At 47.3% G+C, this 16,131-nt stretch overlaps 1 protein-coding gene across 1 annotated transcript; it reads left to right on the top strand.

Moving 5' to 3' along the window:
* Nucleotides 1-906: 906 nt before the first annotated feature.
* slc17a8 (solute carrier family 17 member 8) lies at nt 907-13,098 on the top strand. Its single transcript, XM_048970292.1, has 12 exons — nt 907-1,371; nt 5,287-5,542; nt 5,701-5,819; nt 7,151-7,265; nt 7,347-7,434; nt 8,508-8,594; nt 9,302-9,444; nt 9,524-9,673; nt 10,338-10,470; nt 10,563-10,673; nt 11,108-11,235; nt 11,431-13,098. Exons 1-12 carry the CDS (start codon nt 1,271-1,273, stop codon nt 11,734-11,736), a joined length of 1,737 nt encoding a protein of 578 aa, XP_048826249.1. The 5' UTR covers nt 907-1,270; the 3' UTR covers nt 11,737-13,098.
* Nucleotides 13,099-16,131: the final 3,033 nt, after the last annotated feature.

The raw sequence follows: 16,131 nt of genomic DNA on the forward strand, positions 1-16,131 counted from the left end.
TGTACGTTCATCAGGATTTTCAAATGCAAAGCTGTCAGCTCATTGTTCCACTACTGAGTCTTAAGGGATGCTGAAAAATGCGGTATAAAATACTATAAACATGTCGTGAATGAACCCCGTTCTGTCAGAAGGTGTTAGGATGCAGACTGATTGAGCAGATGGTGTTTTTGCTCACACTTACGTATCAACTGTTTTATTTTCAGCCACAGGTAGGTAAACTCATTATAATTGGACAGACAACTATTAATTTGTGTACATAGAATAAAATATAACAACAATATTGGGTTAATATGTCCTTCTACCGTTTTGTAGTGGTATAAATTCTAGTTATAAATCTTATCACAATCTCTACTGTTTATAGCACTTCTAAAATGAAAGTCTTTGTGTAAAAATGTACTAAAATTCCTTCTAGACAGCAGACTGGTGACTAAAGATGTAACTAGGTAATTAGTTAACAATCACCCTGCTGGTTAGTGTGGCTAGTGTCACTACCTTTTCCTGTCCAGGCTTTATCTGATTGGGAACCCACCTCTTTCCAGTGCCTGAAGCCCAGCAGACAGTAGCCAGAAAGTGTGTATGGCTCTCAGTCTTTAAATTTTGACAAGGGCACCATCTTGGGACCAAACAGCAGACGCCCAGCGTTGGCTCCTCCCAGCTGCCGTGGGGGCCCCCCGATGGCGTGCAGCATGCCCCTGGCCAGCACATGCACACATGTTGCCTGTCGGGGTTTCATGTTCGCTCCGCACGTCTTGGGTGGTAAAGAGAGCCCAGCCTGTCAATATTTAAAGAGGGCCGCACAGCACTTCTGGGCGTGTGGTGGGTGGGGCTGGGAGCAGGGGGTGGGCACAGAGGAAGAGGGGGCGGAGATAGAAGGCGGGAGGCGGGCACCAGACGTAGTCCAGTTTGCCGGAGAGGAAAAGCAGTGGTCAGGGCTGGGTCTGTCGTCACGGTGCGGAGGAGCTGTGGGAACTGGCGCTGGGTCTCTCATTTTGGCGCTAAAACAGGGACGCCCCCCCCCGGCCCAGACCCAGAGGATACCCCCCTCCCCAACCTCCTCCATAGCAACTGGAAGCTGTGCATCCCTGCTCAGAGCTGAGTGGCAGAGCGAGAAGGATGTGCCTGGTACTGTGACGCTCAGCGAGGCTCAAGCCGACTGAGGCTCCAGCCCGGAGAAGCTCCAGGTCAGAGAGCCTCCAGCCCAGAGGGGCTCAAACTCAGAGAAACACCAGCAGGACCAGGATCCGGGACCGAGCAGAACACGAAGGCAGACATGCCGTTCGGGGGGCTGTCAGCGCTGAAGGAGCGGGTGCTTAATCCGGGGAAGGAGGAGGCGAAGAACATCATGAGCGACTCGCTGGGACACCTGCAAAGGTAGGAGGGAACACAGGGGGCTCCCAGCACTCCCAGCTCAATCTCCTAACTGGGAACACTGGGTACACTGGAAACCCGAACCGGCTGGGTGCTCAAGCATTTCACAGGAAATGGAAGTGTTGTGTTTTCGATCAAATTTCAGCTCTAGCCACATCTTCTACGTGTCATAGTGAGAATCCAGCTGTTTTAAAAAGTAACTTCAGCTGGATAGCATCGCCGTGGTTATTATGAGGCCATAGATAAAGCATCATGAAATGCCTTTTAATATTAAGCCCGGATATAGAATGGAGAGTCCTTTACAAATACATACGCATCACATCCAGAGCAGGTTGAGTTACAGGTGATGTAATCTAATGTTTTATGGAAACATGCTTTCTGGTGCATATTTCATAAGGAGCAGATAAATATAGAGACACGAGATCTTGGTTGCAGAAGTGGACAGAAGCACCTCACACGTCCCCAGGATGATAAACACAGGGGCTCACAGGACAGACAAGAGCCACCCAAACTGGTCCTCATCTTAAGGAGAATATCAGTATATAAATAGTTCCATGTTTTTCTGATCATGCACATTTAACACCTAAACATATACATTTTCAAATAAAAGGTTGCAAGTTTAAGGAACATTTTATGATTTGTGACGTTAAAAAGCAAAGCAAAACTGATGCAGGACAATGAATATGTTAAAAATGTAAAGGTGTGAAAAAGGCTGGAATCTTGTGAGCATTTTATTACTACACTAGAGAATAATAATGTTTATGAAAAATGTATGACTATTTTATGGACATTATTGCTATAAAAACACATGAATATTTAGTGCAGCTTTGTACTGATTGGAGCGTCCATTCAGAGGTGCTGGTCCTGCGTGCGCTGCTCACCCTCTTTCTCAAACCCAACAGTCATTCATTTTCACCCCACTTTAAGCTCCCGTATTTTACTCATCGTGTTCATGTTTTAATTTGTGACTTGCGCAAGTTAATAGTTTTTAATGTTTTTTTTGAATTAGCTTTACAATGTAAACAGATATCATCCAGTTTTGTGCGTTAATCACCCCATCTTCCATCCATCTTCACGAAAAAGCTTAATGAGTCATTAGCTTCGTACCAAAATAACCTGTTCCATCCGTCTTATCAACGTATCACATTCATTAAGGTCCGCAGCACAAATTACTCGGCCTTAGCTATCTTCACAAACTCCTCAGCTTCCTCCAGCTTCACGGCACAAACACCTCAGCTTTATGGAACCTCAAACCATGAAGCTCTCACTTTCGTTTCAGCTTCGCACTAGGAACGCCTCCCCTTCACCCAGCTTCACTGCAAAACCCCTCAGCATCACTCAACTGCACAAACCCCTCAGCTTCACCGAGCCTCAAACCACGAAGCCCTCAGCTTCCTTTCAGCTTCACAGCACAAACATCTCAGCTTCATTCAAGTTTCACGTCCCCATTATTCCACTGGCGCAAACCGACCCCTCCCAACAGCGAATGCCACCGCCAGCGTGCGTCACTGACAGCTCATTTAAATGTATCCCCCCGTTTATCTGCAAAGATCAGCTCTTTCAGATGAGTGATTAAAATTGTATGAATACGTTTATGAATAAGCTTACCGCTCCAGATCAGATCACTTTAATGTCGGGCTCTAAGAGGACGTGTTAATTTGTCTGCAACTCCGCCCTTTTCGGGAATCACCGTGAAATGAAGCCCATCACGGTGGGCAGGACAGCAGCCAGTGTGTCAGCCCAGTACCGAATTAGAGCAGGTAGCACCACCTGTGTAAAGCACCGCAAAACCCAGATGTGTTTTCCTTGGTGTCGTTGATCGCCAGCCACTTAAGTCTAAGCATTAACCAGCAAATTGTCTGTGTGTGCATGCGCAGTGCCGTGCAGAAGTCTTAGTCAAAGAAAATGTTTATGGCTATTTATCTGGATAATAAGTGTATATTTGCTAGGGGAAAAACACAGTTTAACATTAGAACATAAGCAAATTAAGAATAACACAATAAAAACAATTCCTAAAAAAAGGAATTTCTCCAGTTCTCCAAAAACTTGCTGATATCTGACTGCCCCCTGCTATGTCACGATGTCACATATGGGATAAATGCTGAGGACACATTTCGTTGTTGCGCACTGTGTGCTGTGGTGTGTCAACAATGACAATTAATCACTAAATTCTAATATTGGATAACTAGATGAACATGGATTCGATTCCCGAGCCTCTCCTCAGGGGTAGCCCAGCCATTCCGTGTATTCGTTAAATGTCACCACCAGCTCAATTAATTAATTCACTTAATCAGTAAAATAACTCACAGGTACTAAGTACTCAAACATGGTGGGGTAGTTGATGAGTGAAAAAAAGGCACTTGTATGTTGGACGGTTGCTGCAAATAACTTGGCTGATTTTAGGAGAGGTTCTGAAAGGGCTAAGCGAGTGCACACTGACAGACATAGTATCACGGTTTTACACCAACATGAATATGATGTAAACATTATTTTCTATGACTGCCTAAGACTTTTGCACAGTACTGTATGTCTGGGATGTGTGTGTGTGCAGCGGTGTGTGTGACAGAGAGACGGAGAGCTCGCTAATGGCTCTCTTGTTTGATGTTAGTTGCACAGCTGTCAGGCAAGTCGGGAGTCCTGCATTCATCCGACATTAAAGAGGCTGGTGTGGAGCCGCGGTGGAGATGGTCAGGGAGCGCAGGTGTAGACAAACAGCGCAAAGACGCACCGTCTGCAACAAAAGCGCTCCGAGAGGAAGCGAAGTGCGCCGGCTCCCTACCGCACTGTTTACGCAATGACGTTAATGGACTGCTGTAGTCTGGTGGTGAGGTGCCCATAAGTGCTGTAACTTCCTGATCTGCGACACTGTCACAGAACACCGGGGGGTAACAGGACGCCGTGACATCGGGCCCTAACGACGGGGAGACATGCGGCGGATACGCGCGGTAAACTGTCAGCGCGGGAGAATAGCGGCGGCTGTAAATACTCTATGACAGCGAAAAGCTCATTTATTTTTAATTAGAGACGCGCAGTCCTTGGCAGTGTCCGTGTTCCAAACTTTTCTCGGAAGCTGCTTTACATGTCTGAAGCGTTTTTCTTTCTCCTGGGTCTGGCTGTGTGGCTTAGTGACTTTGCAGGTCGTTTTTTTTTTTTTTTTGCACATTCTGGAGCAACGCAGGGCGGAAGGCTGGGATACCCCACGGGCTGGGATACCCCACGGGCTGGGATGCCATGTTTTTACTAATCTTACGAATCTCATATAGAACTGGCAAACCTCCCCAACGATGCAACCCATGCTACTTTGCATATACGCAAAGTGGGCGCTTTCTTAAGTACACTGGCTTGCTTATGCTATTGGACTAAACCATGCCACACTTGGCGATTCCAGAACCTCACAAATAGCCACCTTCCTGGGATTTTCACATGCTACTGTGTCTAAAGTTTACAGAGGACTGGGCGATTAACAAAAGCATCCAGTCTGCATCATATCTGTAGGGAGATACACCTTCAGCCATGTTGCTCCTCAGCACCGATACAATGGGTCAGCGGGTCGACCTGAAGAGGTCAAAACCACACCACACCTTCTCTGCCATTCCAGCCTTGTGCAGTTGTCACTCTGCTGCTGTATCACGCCCGTCCTGAGCATGGTGAGGTTCTCAGGCCCGCGTGTCCAGCATTAATACATAGACTATCCTAGTCTATACTCAAAGGCCCTGACTCTGGAAAAATGGAACAGTCCGAGTTATTAAATCTGGCCAATCAATCGGCCAGCACCTAATTACTGACGTTGTTTTTTATTTTTTTCATTTTTTCTTTTGGCTTAAAAAATAGCGTAAGTCTGGGGGGGGGGGCTCGTGCCCATGTCAGCCAAGAGCCCCCCGGTGATGTTAATGGCGCATTGGGCACATCCCGTTTCAGGAAGATGGACGGCACCCACACAGACGGGGAGGTGGAGATGGAGCTGTCAGCGGATGGGCAGCCGGTGCTGATGGAGAACCGCGACGCCCCGTTCTTCGACTGCGGTTGCTTCGGCCTGCCCAAGCGCTACATCATCGCCATCCTCTCGGGCCTGGGCTTCTGCATCTCCTTCGGCATCCGCTGCAACCTTGGCGTGGCCATAGTGGAGATGGTCAACAACAACACCGTCTACATCAACGGCTCAGCCGTTATGAGGGTGGGCGAGCGGGCTGGTCCACGCGCGAATCGGGGGAGGTTCAGTGTGTTTTATACACTGCGTTGGCACAGTGAGCGTTATGTACATTTTGTGGTCACTGCGAAGGGCATTACTCAGCAGATCAACATGCACTGTCGTTCGTTTGCCTCCATCCCCAGCCAGCACAGTTCAACTGGGACCCGGAGACGGTGGGACTGATCCACGGTTCCTTCTTCTGGGGCTACATCGTCACGCAGATCCCCGGGGGCTTCATCTCCAACAAGCTGGCGGCTAACCGGTGAGCGCCGAGCCGCATCGACGCAGAGACGCGGCCGGCGGCTTGTGAGGTCACCAAGAGGGTGCCTGAACTCGCGCTCGAGCTCTCAGTCGCGTCGTCAGCGAAATGTCATTCGTCGCATTCCCAAACACGGCATGCTTCGTGAACGGCCCGTTTCGCCTGAAACAGGAGATGAACTTCCGGCTTGGGAGGAAGGATGGAACGCTCTGAGCAGAGAAAGCGGAAATATCTGTTCTCGTCAGCGAGCTTGTGGCTCCAAATTAATTTAAACGGTTTAATTTGTTTAGTAAACGCTTTTATCCAAATTGACCCGCATTTAATGGGAAAGCAGGATCAGCCAGTGCCTGGAGTCATCGAGGGTTAAGGACCTTATTAAAAAGGCCCAATGGTGAAGTCACATCACTGACTCTGGGATTTGAACCGACAACCTTCTGATTACAGCCAAAACATCCTAACTTGCTAAGTTTAAAGACATGAGTTAAGGGGGCCGCCAAGTGGGGAGGGCCAATGCGCCCAAGGGGGCGTCGGCTTGCGAGCCGGACATGGGCTTGTAATAAAAGTTTCACAGGAGAGCGAGCCTCTGACGGAGTTAATAATTAAAGATCCAGACTCTGATTTCTCTCCTGGAAACTCCATGCCCTGGAATATTACAAGTGTCACTTACAGCTGGCAGGACTGGGGAGCTGAAAGTGGGACCAAGGAGGAGAACCCAGCCGTGGTGGCTCAGTGGGTGATTTATTTGTGAGCAGAAGGGTGCTGGTTCAAATCCTCTGGCTAGTGTTCACTAAATAAATAAAATGTAAACCCAGGCTGATGCAGAATGGTGTCGGAGCTTGGAGTGGGACAAGAACTCCAATTAGCAGTTAGTCATTTGCATATACATACATTTTTTTATTTGGGTGGTCTTTCATCGAAGTCACTAACAGGTCAGTACAAATAATCAACGTGTTAAAGAACGAGCAAAGATCGTCAACAAAAGTACATAATCGGTAACTGAGTAGCGAGGTAAAAATAATTATCGTCTTTAACATGGAAGCGCCTTGAGATTTAATGACAGTAGCTTTAGATGCAGGTAAGCAGGAAAATTAAAATAAAAAGCAAACAGCTTATTACAACACAGACATTCAAACTGTCTGGGGAGTTTGGGATGCGATGAAAAATTCAGGACTGGATCAGAATGCTGACTCAGCTGTTTTAACAGGACTTGCTGTGTAGCAGTGACTCTGTAACAAGATTTTGAAGTGACTCATGATTCATGAGTCTGTGTGTGTCCTCCGTGTAACTGATAAAGGCGGGATTCACTGTATGACCTCTGTCACCCCCATCTGCAGGGTATTCGGGGCAGCCATTATCCTAACTTCCCTGCTCAACATGTTAATCCCATCTGCAGCGAGGGTCCACGTTGGCTGTGTCATGTGCGTGCGCATCTTGCAGGGCTTGGTGGAGGTCAGTACTGCCTCCCTGGAACTGCATGCAGGACCCAGGTCCTAGAGTTGCAGCAATAACAGCCTCACATCTGCCTGACAGGGTGTGACCTACCCAGCATGCCACGGGATGTGGAGTAAGTGGGCACCACCGCTGGAGCGAAGCAGGCTGGCGACCACTTCCTTCTGTGGTGAGTCTCCATATATGTCTCGCCTCCCCCTACTGGTTGGAGGTTGCTATTGCAATGAGATTATGCAGATTATGAATGTTAATACAATGATAATTGGTATAAAGGGAACATTAACTGCTTTTTTCAGCTGTAGTGCTCCTCATTATAAAGATGGTCTGCTTATTCTGCAAAGACACTCAGGAAATTTACCCTCCAAAATTTGTACACCGCAAGAAAATTAACACATCACAGAAACTAATAATAATAATATTTCATACTTTATTATCAATAAAACCAGCAGAGCCCAGGGGGTTAAGAGCCTTGACCAAGGACCCCACAGACATGCTGAGGCTGGGTTTGAACCTATGACCTTCTGATTACAGGCACACAGACTTAGCCCACTGAGCCACACACGGCCCCCTACTGAACTTTTAGCCAAATGTTTCCGTGCAGAAATGCAATATTAATAGCAATAGTTTTTCATATATAACTGCATTAAAATCTTCTTTTTTAAGCAAATGAGACCCAAAATAGACAGAGTAAAAAGTAAAGACCGACCGGTGCCCTACAATCCCCTGTCACTAACAGTCGCTTGTCTGTGTTCACCAAGACCTTCTGTTCAGAGAGTGATTCTGCTTTTTGTTAGCTAAATGACCCATTAGCTTAGTGGCTGCTAGCCACTGTTTCTACAGCTTGCATTTGAAACGGGCGGCTCTTTAATATTAAACAAGCACTATGACAACCTGGACTGTAGACGCCTCTCTGCATGGATTCTGAATGAAGACGGCTGCCAGGCTATTCAGTGGCTGGGCGGCTCATGCATCTGTAGTTGCGGACAGAGCGCCACATTACCCCACATTACCCCACATTACCCCTGCCACACCGTGCCCCCAACCTGTGGCCTAATTTACATAATAGGGGAGGTGACATTACTAAAAGCCCCCGACTAAGTGCTGGTGTCTCCATGCTACTCTTTGCGCTCGTATTACCAGCCGAGACTATAAAGTGGCATTAAGATAAAATGTTGTTTTACAGTTCTGCACGTTAACGTATGTGGAACATGTCATGTGACCCAGGCTGCTCTGATTTCCCAGGATCCTATGCAGGTGCTGTGATTGCCATGCCCCTTGCGGGCGTCCTGGTGCAGTATGTGGGCTGGTCTTCCGTCTTTTACATCTATGGTAAGGTTCAGCCTACCTGGGGCTTTATATTTAGCAGCTCTGAGCACCTGTCAGGAGAGAGCAGAGGTCCCCTTTGTCTGATGTTTTCGGCTTCATATTTAGTAATTCCCGAGGGTCAAAGGTCCTTCAAATGTCCTGTAGACCCAAAGATCTGCAGGAAGCTGTTGCCCTGCAGTGTCAGCCTCACGCAGGAAGGGGCGTCTTTAACGCAGGCAAGAAGCATGCAGGTCCTCCCTGCCACGATGAGCCACTTGGCAGCTGAATGAAATTAGAGGGCTGGCAAATTGAGATGCGCAGATAAACCTGACGGCTGAGAATAATGGCGATATACAGGGTTTCGTCGAGAAGGAAATTATCGCAGATAAGGCTTTTTATTAACCTGAGGCGGGGACACCTACAGCGGGGGTGGGTGGGGGAATGCACTGCATACACTGCTGCATTTTCCCAGCATGCCGCTGCTGGAGGTTTGCAGTTTTGTTGCGATGCTGTTTTAGTGGCCAAGCTATGGGATTGGTGCAATTGTTTTAAACAATGCTCTGCATTAAAAGCCAACTGCTTTAGAGGATGTCTGGTCCACTAATGTGTCATATTCCATTTAGCACGGCTGTCTTGCTATTGCCGAAACAGTGACCCAGGACCGGACCGGACCGGCTTGGATGTGCATTCTAGACCTGTCTGCAGCCTTAACTTTCACTTCCTGCCTGCAGGTGTTTTTGGGATGATATGGTATATCTTCTGGCTCCTGCTGGCCTACAGAAGTCCGGCCGACCATCCCACCATTACTGAGGAGGAGAGGACCTACATCGAGACCAGCATCGGTGAGGGGGCCAAGCTGCTCAGTGCCACTGAGGTGCGTGAGAGCTGCTCCCTGCCCCGCCATCTGCTCGACCCCAACGCCGTGCTCCTCCTCAGCCGCTCTCCCTTTGCAGAAGTTTAAGACGCCGTGGAGACACTTCTTCACTTCCATGCCTGTCTACGCTATCATTGTGGCCAACTTCTGCCGGAGCTGGACCTTCTACCTGCTGCTGATCAGCCAGCCTGCGTATTTCGAGGAGGTGTTTGGCTTCCCCATCAGCAAGGTGGGCAGGCAGAGGAAGGAGGATACATAGTAGTGAGCAACACATTGCTGCACTTCTGACAGGCAGGGAGAGCCAATCAACTGACATGCAGACAGGGGTGCAACAATGACAGACAGGGAGAGCCAAACAACTGACAGGGCTGCAGAAAGCCAAATAACTGACAGATAGACAGAGTTGCACCACTGACAGACAGGGACAGTCAAACAACCGACAGGCAGACGATGCTGCAACTCTGGCAAACAGGGAGAGCCAAGCAACTGACAAATAAATAGAGCCAAGCAACTGACAGGCAGACAGGGCTGCACCAATGACAGACAGATACAGCCACATGACTGACAGAAAAATATGGATTCAGCATCTATTTACAGGTATAGACAAACAACTGACAAACAGACAGACATGGCTGCACCACTGACAGACCATTGGAGAGCAGATCTCAGATAAAAGGTTCAACTGGGTTATATTCCTCTCAAGCAGCTGTATTGCATGGCAGTGAAATTGACTCCTGCATAAATATGTGTTAAGTGTGTATCAGCCTGGACAGGTATCTGAGGTGCTCTGCACTTCCAGCTGGTGCTGAGTGTGTGTTAGTGGACAGTGTCCCCATCCCTGTGCTGCTGCATTTGAGTAGCCTGCCAGTTTGCCTACTGTTGTCTCTGCACAGGTAGGTGTCCTGTCAGCCCTTCCCCACATGGTGATGACCATCATCGTGCCCATTGGCGGGCAACTGGCTGACTATCTGAGGAGTCACAAGATCCTTTCCACAACAACCGTGCGAAAAATCATGAACTGTGGCGGTACGGGCCGACCGTGTGCATGGCGTGTTCTCCCGTGAGGGTGATGCGGCGAGACCCTCCCTCCCTCCCTCCTGACATGCCCATGTTTGCAGGCTTCGGCATGGAGGCCACACTGCTGCTGGTGGTGGGCTTCTCCCACACGCGAGGCGTCGCTATCTCCTTCCTGGTGCTGGCTGTGGGCTTCAGTGGCTTTGCCATCTCAGGTGAGACTTCATGCACGTCGTGAGGCAACATTGTTTGTCACGGATCAGCACTGGCCGCCAAGCCAATCGCAAATACATAACCAGCCATCTGATGCTACTGTTGAACACCTTCAATCAAGCACATCACTTTCAATCAAGCACATCACCTTCAATCAAACACATCACCTTCAATCAAACACATCACCTTCAATCAAACACATCACCTTCAATCAAACACATCACCTTCAGTCAAGCACATCACCTTCAATCAAACACATCGCCTTCAATCAAGCACATCACCCTCAATCAAACTCACCATAACCAATAAATCTCACCACCACTCAACAAACCAGTCACCAACCATCAAAATCATCACGAAATATCAATGATTAATGAATGAAGGTTCAGGATGGTGAGAAAGTTCTTGCATTAGGTTCTTTTTGTCATGACCACAGGGTTCAACGTCAACCATCTTGACATCGCCCCGCGCTATGCCAGCATCCTCATGGGCATCAGCAATGGCGTGGGCACCTTGTCAGGCATGGTGTGCCCACTCATAGTCGGGGCTCTGACCAAACACAAGGTGGGAGTCTTGCTTTCTTTAACAGCTTGTTTTCCCCTCTGAGCGTGTATAGTATAGAAAGTAAGCTTCATATTATGGCACGTTAGCATAGCTGTGAAACAAGACTTGAACGTGAAGCTCTAGGTAGATCTCATTGGCAGTAGAAGCTGTCTGACAACTCCTGTCTCCACCCCTCTGTTCCTGGTTGGCCCACAGACCCGGCAGGAGTGGCAGAACGTGTTTGTGATCGCTGCCGTCGTCCACTACACCGGCGTCGTCTTCTACGCCATCTTTGCCTCCGGGGAGAAACAGGACTGGGCGGATCCCGAGGACACAAGTGATGACAAGTGCGGCATCTTAGACGAGGACGAGCTGGCCGAGGAGACGGAGCTCACCAGCGAAGCCAACCTCAGCCAGAGTAAGAAGATGTCGTACGGTGCCACCACCGACAGCTCCTCACACAAGCAGAGCTGGCGGAACGATGGTAGCGACTCGTACCACCAAGAGAACGGAACCTACTAAGACGACGCCCAGTGAGGCTGCCCCCTCAGCCCGGACCCCCCTGTGCTCTTGAGGGACACTTCTGCAGGACTGGTTCCCCATAAACTTGGACAGGAAGTCGTCTTACACTGTGGGTGAATGAGGGAAAAATGGCCAAAACCTTCCCAGGACCATTAGCTTCTCCTGTTCCCTCCCAACGTGGGCCCATAACCACAGACTGGACATCGGCACGGCTCAGGGGAGGCTGAACAAGAGCATCATCATTTAGTCTGTCTACGTTTTGGTGGGAAACAAACTTTGAAGACCAGTAGTTCAAAATCAGAGAAAGGATAGCTTGCGGTAAAACAGAGAAAATTAACATTGCTCAGCAAGTCAAAATAACGTACATATTCCCACCCTAATTTAGCATAAAACGGCTGAAATTATGTGGCATTATTAGCTATCAGTAGTACGTACCTGTTTAGAGTGGTCAAGGAGTCACTGTATGTCATGTGATATCTATTTGTTGAGTATGGTTGCAAAGGCATGTGTGACTTGACTAAAAAACATACTTGCTGCAAGAACAACATGTAATGAATACTGTGACTCTCATACTTGATCTAATATACTATAGAATTAGTTCTGCTGATTCCCCCAGCTTATAGAAACAGGCCTGCTGATCCTGCAGCCTATAGAAGTAGCTCTGCTGATTCCACAGCCTATAGAAACAAGCCTGCTGATCCAGCAGCCTATAGAAGTAGCTCTGCTGATTCCACAGCCTATAGAAACAGGCCTGCTGATCCAGCAGCCTATAGAAGTAGTTCTGCTGATTCCCCAACCTATATAAAAGGTCATTCCTAGCATAGAAAAGTAATTGGTCTCCCTGCACTGTTTATTTCATTATAGCAGTTGCTTCTTCCAGTTTGTGGGACGCTCAGCAGTAAAATTTTATAGAACAGTATGAAACATTCCACAGTATTTTTAAAAACAAAATCATTCACAAGAAGAGTCATTTAAAAATACACGTCTTTGTTCATTATTTAAAAAAATAGTGGTTCAAGCAATGAATTCTGTCCCCAACATATAACAACTGAGATTATTTTAAACAGGTCACTGAAAATCAGATGTACAGGAAATACTTACATGTTTATTGCCCTGTTGGTTAATGAGTTTATTTGATGTGATTTACTGTTTGCCAACTTTTTGCCTTGATTTTTTTCTGACAGTCTTTGTGGTAGAGGAGAGAACATCCAAGTATTTGGTGAATTTGCAATGCTATTTGACCTCAAACGCCCTCTGTTTTCACATCATTATTGCCCTTAAACTGTCCTCTCATCAGAAACCTTTAACATGAAGAGTGAAATCTGTCATTTGTGGTTCTTGATTAAATGGGAAATAAACGCACAGTATCAGTGTCACTGTTACGGCAATCTAACCCGGGTGCTGCTGTTCCAGGATCAGTTGTGTCGCATGGATAAATGGTACAGAACAGGAGCTCACTTGCTGCTTCAGCTGTGCTGCAAATGAACACATTTTTATTTATAGGAATATATAGAAATGCTGTGGAATGAGACGCTCTAGAGCAAACGGGATCTGCAGAACCTCACAGTCACACAACAGAACAATGCAACAATGCATCCTCTGCATCCGGTTGCATCTTCTGCGATCTGGTTCCCTGCGCCACTCTTCCTGTGACCCCTGGAGCAGGGAGGACAACGGACACGCGATTTCCCCGTATATGAAAGGTAGCAGCCAGTCGCGGCTTCCCCCTTTCAACTTCTCATCGGTAGGAGAAAAGATAAGGGAGATCAACACGGACGGCTGACAATATAATAGGACAGAAACCATTTATCGGTACAGAGGCGCAGATCAGGGCAGACGTAAGGATCATCACTGACACTCGTGATACAAAAACCTGGCGGAGCGCAATAAGGCCGATGAACTGGATTCGGCAGGGGTTTCCCGCAGGTCAGTTCCGTAACCTTGATAAACTTGCATCCTCATGACGCAGCTTAACTGCACACAACATAAGGTGTTCAGGGTACGTGTTGGTGGCTGCAAACACCTGGAAACAGCTACAGGGGGGCGACAGATGTTTCACGTCCATTGAGATGGCAGGAAGTAGTAGAGAAGTCTGCGGTCAAGGTGGGCCCTTTGTTGTTGATACCTACTGGTCTTTAATTTGCCCTGTAGGTACCCCCTGGTACAGCTGCTGGGGTCTGGAGCACAAGTCATATCAATCCTCTGATTGGCTGGTTGACAGTGACATCCCTCCTCCAATCAGTGCTCAGCTAACCCACACGCAAACCAGTGTGATACTCCTAGACTTAAGAACAAGGCTGCAATTTGAGGGCAAACCTCCCTGCCCCTTTTCAGACCATGATCATGACATGTTGTTTTTGGGCCAGTGATGCGGATTCGGCTGGAATGTTGCCCCTGGTCCTTGTGGCACATCAGAAATGTAGAGCGTACCCTGCCGGTACCTTCTAGAGGAACCTGCACCTTCTTACCCCTCTAACCTGTTGTGCATTTTGCCAGTGGCTCCTCGCTAGTTTGACGGCCGTGCGGTGAATTGAGCAGAGAGCCTGTCAGTTCCCACCTCATACGTGCTCCCATCTCCCACTACAAAATAATTCTATTATTTCACAAACGCTGCCAATCTGCCTGCTGCACATTAGATGTGTGACTCTCGTCTGTTCCTATTAGATCCCTGGCCCACACACACCACCTCATCTGGAAGATAAATCAGCTCCAAGATTCCTCAGCCATCTAATAACCCCGGAGCTGAGTGTGTATTTAAACTGTGTTTATTTCGAATGAGGCCGTTCACTGGAATTTAACTCTAATAGTGATATCAGACGCACCAGATTATACCACTGGCAAGTGTTGTGGAGAAGTAGACCCAAATGATGGAGAGAGATACTGGCTAGTCCCGGTTCTAGTAGGCGTGGTTGGGGTGGGGGGTTCACACATGCTACACGCATGAAGGATTATGTTCCCCTGGATGAACTCCATGCCCGGTTCGTCCTGGCTGAGACGCTGATCTGGGCCGCATGGTAATTCCACTCCTCTTGCGGGCCAGTCGTGACGGAGTGTGGCTCCATCCGGAGCTTGTTAGTGCCCCCCTCCCCCATCTTCCCGCCCTGTCGGCTCAGATTCCCTCTCATCTTACTGCCAAATTAGGCCAGGGGAACTAGATATGGCAGCACCATGCATTGTTAATGGCCGTTATTGTAACAAAGCCACAGTGGAAGAATGTGTAATTACCTGTCCTGCAGGTAGCAGGACCCAATGGAGGGCTGTCCTGCCCAATGCCTGTGATGAGGAGACCTTCATCCGGCTGCTTCAGGATCACATGCTTCTTATTAGCATTATTTTTTGCAATAACAATAATAAATAATAATAACAACAACAATTACAATTACAAATTACATGGGAACATCATTTATATGGTGAAATTACTATATATATATATATATATATAGTATCTTTAATAAAAATATATTTATAATTACTGATATTATTATGTGTATTTAGATGGCAAACACCACTTGGTGACCATGTCATTTTTCTACAATTTTTAATTATTTATTTAGATTATTCATTTGCAGTACAGAGCATTGGGTACACTTACATTAAGGAATTTTAAAAAATAATAAAAAAAATGAAGATGCTACCTGCAGTAATGTTACCCAGAGTGATTTGTCGCCCCTCAGGTTGGCCCTTACCCAGAATGCCCTGCTCGCGCACCTGCACCAGCGTGTCAGCCAAAGGGGGTGGCGGGGAGCAGGTGCGAGCCGGTCTGAGCGTGCGGAGTGACACCGACACGGCTGATCCTATGCATTAATCATGTGTCACTCATTAACCACCAGTTAATAACATTTATCAATACAGGGGAATAAGGTTTTGCTTGATTTTATAGGTGTTCGTGGCAGACTGAGGCATTTTTAAGACACTTTCGTCACCATACTTATCTCAGAATACCACCGTGTGAAGGTCTAGGTTAGGGTTCAAGTCACAGATAGGTTTAAGCTTCAGATCAAGGTCACAGTTACGGTTAAATGTTCATCTTGAAAGGCAGAACAAGATTTCTAAGTTTATCCTATTTGTCATTTCTCTAGCATACAAGGCCCTCGTGTGTTTTTCCATGCCTATGTTTCTTCTATTATTGTTTGCGATCATTATACAAAGAAGCTTTTAAGAAATAGCATTTTCCACACGATGACGAATCAATAAATCTAACCAGTTACTACAGCATATTATTATAAAAAACAGCAAAGACTGTCGCACTGAATTTATTTTCGTTTAGATAACAGGACACAAACATCCACACCGTGGATGTATCTGTGAAGCATGCAGACACATTTCTGTATTACTCTCTCTGATTATGTTTCATGTATCACAACACATCCATGTAAACTGCCTTGGGATGACTGT

The sequence above is a fragment of the Brienomyrus brachyistius genome, chromosome 1, assembly GCF_023856365.1.
Source record: "Brienomyrus brachyistius isolate T26 chromosome 1, BBRACH_0.4, whole genome shotgun sequence".
Lineage (NCBI taxonomy): Eukaryota > Metazoa > Chordata > Actinopteri > Osteoglossiformes > Mormyridae > Brienomyrus > Brienomyrus brachyistius.